The 6860-nt window shown below is 39.9% G+C and overlaps 1 protein-coding gene across 1 annotated transcript in view; it reads left to right on the forward strand.

The window, feature by feature from the left end:
• The window catches only part of LOC102304058, a gene marked incomplete in the record, with an annotated part of 15237 nt that overhangs the window by 6634 nt on the left and 1743 nt on the right, over positions 1-6860 (forward strand). Inside the window, 3 exon segments of the mRNA XM_005950984.3 lie at positions 309-729; positions 1355-1570; positions 2177-2225. Coding sequence (XP_005951046.2) covers positions 309-729; positions 1355-1570; positions 2177-2225 — 686 coding nt within the window.

The following is a 6860-nucleotide window of genomic DNA, read 5'->3' on the forward strand; positions in this document are numbered from 1 at the left end:
TTATGAAATCCTTTTTTTAACATTAAGTAATAATGCACATTGCATTAGACAAAGTCTTACATAGTTTTATTTCTTTGTGGACATTAATGCTGTCTTAATAATAATAATAATAATAATAATAATAATAATAATAATAATAATAATAATAATATATCACTTGTAATGGTCAATGCTTTTCTGAAAGACTTGGTATTACCACCTGTTTATTTTCCTCACCTTCATATGTGAGTGAATTTGAAGATATGATTTGTATTTATATGTATGTCTCTGCATGTTGTTTTTTTTGTTCTCTTTATTTGTGTCCACAGGAAATTCATCCATGATGTAAAGACCAGCAGTGACCTTGGAAACAAAGTCATAGCTGGCAAAGTTCTGGCGAAATCTGTTCTGCGTACATATGAAACCAAAAAGAAGGAGAAGAAGTTTTTCTTTTACCTGGGAGTGGCGGATGAAACAGGCAGCATTAAAGTGGTGGTGTATGGAAGAGAGCACTATCAGCTTTTCCAGGAGAAGAGCTGCTACCTGTTCAGAAATGTCATCCTGGACGAAAATGTCATGAAAGTGACCACCAAGAGCGTCATATCAAAGACAGCAGCTATCGATGTTCCTGAGAACCTGGAGATGGAAGCTCAGAGGCTCGGTTATTCCCAGACTCCAGTTTGCTCCATCGAACAGGCCATCGGATCAGCGGAGAAGACATCAGTGAGTGTTCAAGGAAAAGTAAGAAAGGTAAGTGTGACCTGAATATGCTGCAGTGAAGCTGTGAGGGCGCTCGTCATGTTTAGCTTAGTGTCCTGCTGAAGGCTGTGCTGTGAAAAAAACGACTTTAACTGTCCCACAAAGATTTTTCTGTGTTAAATATTAAATATATTACAAACAGATATATTTGCTCAGTTTAACCTTTACAGACTATTTTGTATGTTCACAGTGGTCCAGGTCAGTTTTGACTCAGTGTTCATAGCAAATTTGAAGCTTCAGATCTATTTAGAATACAGAATAGTGCATCTGATAGATGATGAATCTTCAATTAATGTTTCAGAGAACAGGGAACAGAGAACATCTTTTAGGTTTTATAGGACACACTGGTCAGATTATCTCAGTGTTCCAGTATCACCCCTGAAGGAGTTGGAGATGATGGCTGAGGGAGTGGGAGGTCTGCACATATCTGCTTAGACTGCTGGCTCGGTGACTCTGGGGTTGAGCAATGAAGCCATCACAGTGGCAACAGCTAAAGTTCCTCTAACAGCAGCTTGAGGCTGAATTTGTGATTCCAAACTTCACAGCAGAAATAAACATGCACAGGAGAGTTGTTGGTCTCTGAGTTGTTGTCATGTTGTGTTGTTGGTTTGTTCAGATTGACACACTGAAGAAAAAACAGGGATCAGCCAACAGGAAAGAGTTCCAACTTGAGGACGGCACAGGCTCCATCAGGATCACTTTGTGGGGCGAAAACATCAAACAGCTCAGAGGAAAATCACCTGGAGACTCTGTCAGGGTGGTCAATGTAGAGACGAATCACTACAATGATTCAGTATCGCTGAACTCAACAGATTTCACCAGAATTTTTAAGGTAATTTCTGATTCTGGCTTCAGTTTGAAATGTGTTTTACATTTGGTATTGATTCAAAGCAGACTGTCAGCTTTGACCTCCTACTGGAACATTTCCTCACTGTTGTTGAGTCTCTGCTCTCTAGTTAATCCAGCCGTACATGTTCTAAGTGTCCCCACCAGGTGGTTCACTGTGAGGGTCTCCCTGTGGTCTGACAGACTCATCTCCACCATCTTGGACTTAATCTGTTATTAGACTCAATTGGCTTCTCTCAAAATGTAAAAGAACCCACCCACCACTTTAATCACACTCTAGATCTTGTTTTAACATATGGCATAGAAACTGAACATTTAACAGTGTTTCCTGAAAACCCTCTGCTGTCTGATCATTTCCTGATAACATTTACAATAATTGATTACACAGCGGTGGAGAGTAGACTTTATCACAGGAGTGATAAAGTGACATATTTAGGAGTGCTTCTTCTTGAATTATAAATTAAAAAAAACTGTATATTGGAGCAATCAGTTCCACAATGCAACCATCTGCTGTGTATCTTCCTCTAGTTCCCAAACCCTTGCTGTTCCCATCTATGGATGTAGCATTTATGTGTCTTATCTTTCTGTCCAGGAGAGGGTGGTCTCCAAACAGAAGAACAAACAGAAAAGTAAGAAAAAGGGTGAGTTTACATCAAGGTATTCTTTTATGTTCGGCTTGTACAGATGGTCTGTGAGCTTTGAATGTGAAGCTTGTGGTCAATGAAAATTATCATAGAAAAAAAGAGTTTTTTTCCACGTGTGTTCTGTTTATGTATGTACTCTGGCCAAAATACCCAGACAGTAATACCAATACATATAACATTATTGGAGCTACTTTTACAAAGTGGCAACTGAACTATTTCAAAGTAGCACAGAGTTTGTTATTAAATAAATCAAACAATTTCTATGTTCTTAAGTTGATGAACAATTTGCCCCTGCAGTCTTTCCACAGAGTGGAAAAGACTGGATTTTAGTCCCTAAAATATGGGTACAGTCTCATATTATTTATTTATTTATATAGCACTTTTAATTACAACGGAGGTGTTGACCAAAGTGCCGTACAAACATACAAATTACACAATAAAATAACACATAATAAAATAGCAATATAAATTAACACCAATGCCAAATAGCTAATAACAAATAAATAAGTAAATAACGCTCATGCAGTATTAAAAGCCAGTGAGTAGAAATGTGTTTAAAGACAGGATTCAAATAGGTTAAGGGTAGGAGCCTGTCTAATGTGGAGAGGCAAATCATTCCACAATTTAGGCGCCACGACTGCAAATGCACAATTACCTCTAAGAACCAGCCTCGACCTTGGTGTGGCCAAGAGCAAAAGATCACCCGATCTAAGAGCTAGGGGGCAGGCTGCAGTAGGTCTGACAGATACCCTGGGGCCTGTCCATTCAGTGCTTTATAAATCACCAATAAGATTTTATAATTGATTCTAAATCGTACAGGGAGCCAGTGAAGAGAGGCAAGCACCAGGGAGATATGTTCATTTCTCTTCGTTCGTGTCAAAAGATGAGCAGCGGCATTTTGAACCAGCTGGAGCCTTGCAAGACAAGTCTGACTAATGCCGACATATAAAGAATTATAATAGTCCATTATAATTGGGATAGGATGAAAGCATGAATTGCCCGTTCTAGGTTTTTAAAAGACAAAAAAGATCTCACCTTGGATAAAAGCCTCAGTTTAAAGAAAGACCGCTGTACAACTAAACTAATCTGTTTCTCAAAGGTGAACTTATTGTCAAATATAACCCCCAAAGTTTTAGCATGCAATTTGGTAAAAGGTTCTAAACTGTGCAAATTAAAATGTGAGGTTCTAGAATTGCAACTTGGTCCAAAAACAATCACTTCGGTTTTATTTTTGTTGAAATTGAGGAAATTAGAGGCCATCCAGGCCTTGACTTTGCCGACACACTGAAATAAAGGTTCTAGTGAGGCAGAACTGTTTCTCTTCAGCTGAAGAAAGATCTGTGTCGTCAGCATATGAGTGAAAACTAATATTATATTTCCTGAAAATGAGACCCAGAGGCAACATATAGATAGAGAGTAGAATTGGCCCCAGTACAGCACTCTGGGGAACACCACAGGTAAAGAGGGCTGTGGAAGAGATAAAATCTCCAATCTTCACTGAGAAAGTCCTGTCAGAGAGGTATGACCTGAACCACTCTAATAGAGTGCCTTTGATGCCGGCAGTGCTCCAACTGTGAGATCAAGATGCTGTGGTCAACAGAATCAAATGCAGCGGTCAAATCCAAACGCAAAAGCACAGCTGAGTCGCCTGAGTCAGTGGCTAGTAAAAACCTTGTTAAACCTCGTTAAAAACCTTTAAAAGTGCAGTTTCAGTGCTATGAAAAGTTTTAAAACCAGACTGAAACCTCTCGAGAACATTGTGACCATGTAGAAAAGATTGCAACTGAACAAATACAATCTTTTCTAAAACATTTTTGACAGAAAGGGAAGCTGTGAAATAGGCCGGAAGTTTGCCAGAACAGAGCAATCGAGATTAGGTTTTTTACGCACTGGCTGCACAACAGCATGTTTAAAACAGGCTGGCACAACACCTGATTTAAGACTGCTATTAAAAATCGCTAAAATGTCAGAACTGACAGCCTTAAAAATCCTTTTTTAAGAAATGTGTTGGAACAGCATCATTTGGACAGCATGATGTCTTTATGCCATTACAAAGTTCTTCCACCTGATCAAAACACACAGGCTCAAACTGATCAAAAACAGCAGAGCAGGTGAATTTTGCAAAAACGTCATGTGAAGGCAGGGCGGTCATAAATCGAAGAGGTTTTATCTTATTGAGCTATTCTCAATAATATTGGCAAAAACTTTGATTTTTCTGCTTTTACAATGTCCTGGTATCTATACAGGCTGTCTCTCAGCATCAGGAAGGACACCTACAACCCATCTTTTTTCCACTTACATTCAGCCTTCCTGTACTCTCGTCTGGCTGAATGAGTGGCCTCATTTATCCATGGGTCTGATTGTATTTTCAAGCTAAAAGTTTTAAACGGGGTAATCTCATTAAGAACGATTTTGCATTTATCATTAAAAGCTGATGCAATCTGCTCAGTACCATCGCTGAGGGGGATCTTGACACTTTTTTAAAAGCAATAGAAAATTGTTCTGTTGTAGATGGTTTAAATACACAACAACAGCATATTGGAATAATAGATTTAGGATGGCAATAGGATAAAAGTATGTCAAATACAACAGGACAGTGGTCAGAAAAAAACGTGTCACATATTTCCATGTTTGAGACTGGTAGACCTAGAGACAGCACAAGATCCAGCTTGTGACCCTGTTTATGGGTTGGTCCCGACACAAACTGGGTAAAACTGAAGGAGTCTATCAAACTTAGAAAGTCTCTGGCCAGTGGATTTGAAGAACAGCACACATGAATATTAAAATCACTAACAATTAAAATTCGGTCATAGCTCAGGACAATTCCTACTAAAAAAATTTGAAAACTCTTGGATAAAATCTTTATGGAATTTTGGAGATCTGTAGACTGCTGTGACAAGTGTCGGTCGAAGATGCCCCACTTCAAACAGCAAAAGTTCAAAACTTGAATAAGAGTCAGTTAAAACTTGTTTGCATGCGAGCTTCTTCCTAAAAACAGCCGCCACTCCACCACCAAGTCTACCCATCCTTGGTAGATTAAGGTATTCACAGTCAGAAGGTAAAAGTTCGGTAAAACAGCTGGACTCACCGGCTCTCAGCCAAGTTTCCGTCACTAGCATAAGATCCAGGTTCCGGTTGGTAAGAAGAAATCCTTCAGAATGAAAGTTTTGTTTGCTAACGAGCGAGGATTAGCAAGACTTATTCTTAATGGTGTCAGAGGCTCAGAGGCTGAAGTAGGAGCCTGACCTATCGGCCGTAAGTTTTGAGGATTTACTCCACTCAAGCGAAGATAGAAGGGGCGCAGGCGCGGGGTTGTTGTGATGTCAGGTAGGTGTAAGTCATGTCCAGAGAGGGCCAGTAGTTGACGCCGTTGAATCCAGTTGCAGTAGTGTGGGATAATTTTCCAATACATGCGAGGGTGGTCTTCACTCTCACCAATAAGCCACCGAAACTGGCTGATGATAAGGTGGGGCCAGGTTTCACAATGAACACACCTGAAACTCTGGCTGATTGGGACCCACACCCATTTTCACACCTTGGCTCAGGCGATTAGAGGCTCATCAGGGGGTCCTTTTGTCCCTCTGTGGGGGGTTACTCCCACTAGGCTTATATCTGGGACTCTCCACCATTTGACCTTAGAACTGAAGAAGCTTCTTGGATGAGAGGTGAAACGTCTTCAAGTAACTTAAAGAAGTCCAGACGCTTTTCTTTGCAAGCTCCTTTGACTACGATGACCTGGATGACTGAGAACCTTCACAGACAATAAGCCACTGTGTTTCCCACGACATCTGCGACACCCTCTCAGCTGGGGTAACACCGAAGCATAGCAGAGACAAGCTGAAAGTGGAACTCTTGGCAAGAACGGTGGGGAGAAGGTTCCCTGATATCCAGGATTACAATTAAAAGTTTTAAAATAAGAAGATCTTATCGCCGGAAGCGTTTGGCGGTCATATACACGCAGAGAGTTACCATTTTTTAAGTCAGATAAAATAAATAACACAAATACGAGCAGAGTCAGACGGCAAGTCGTACACACTGGCGCCATCTTGAATCCAATGAGGGTAACTTGCGCCATCATTGACCTCAATATGTTTCTATTTAGAATAGTATTCTGGTGAACACCAGTAGAAAAGGCATCTCTGCAGCGCTACCTGATAATACTCTCTGAAACTCTCGGAAGACCCAGTCCTTCTCTCCCCTTCTCTAGCTGGAGAGTTTTCAATTTTACCCTCGGTTTTGACCCCTTCCAAATAAATCTACTCACTTGTTTGTTCCATTTGGAAAATTGGGCATCCAGGATATGGACTGGTAGTCCATATCCCAAGGGATAAATTCAACAATCTGGGTAATATGTTCATTTATATAACCTCTGGTCTCATATAATGTGTTTCGTTCTCTTGTTAGATAGACTGATAAATATTTTTTAATTTTCTGAATCCCATTTAAGTTTGTATTTTTTGTCTGATATTTAATTTATATCCAGATTTTCCTCCAAACTCTTCAAGGATGTATTATCTGAGTTTTGGAGGCATTACGTGTATTTTAGACCCCATTCCTACAAAACTGCTCAAAGAAGTCCTGCCATTAATTAATTCTTCAATCTTAAATATGATCAACCTATCTCTAATGATC

This window comes from Haplochromis burtoni, unplaced genomic scaffold (genome assembly GCF_018398535.1).
Source record: "Haplochromis burtoni strain Fernald_Lab_line unplaced genomic scaffold, NCSU_Asbu1 Contig_903, whole genome shotgun sequence".
Classification (NCBI taxonomy): Eukaryota; Metazoa; Chordata; class Actinopteri; order Cichliformes; family Cichlidae; genus Haplochromis; species Haplochromis burtoni.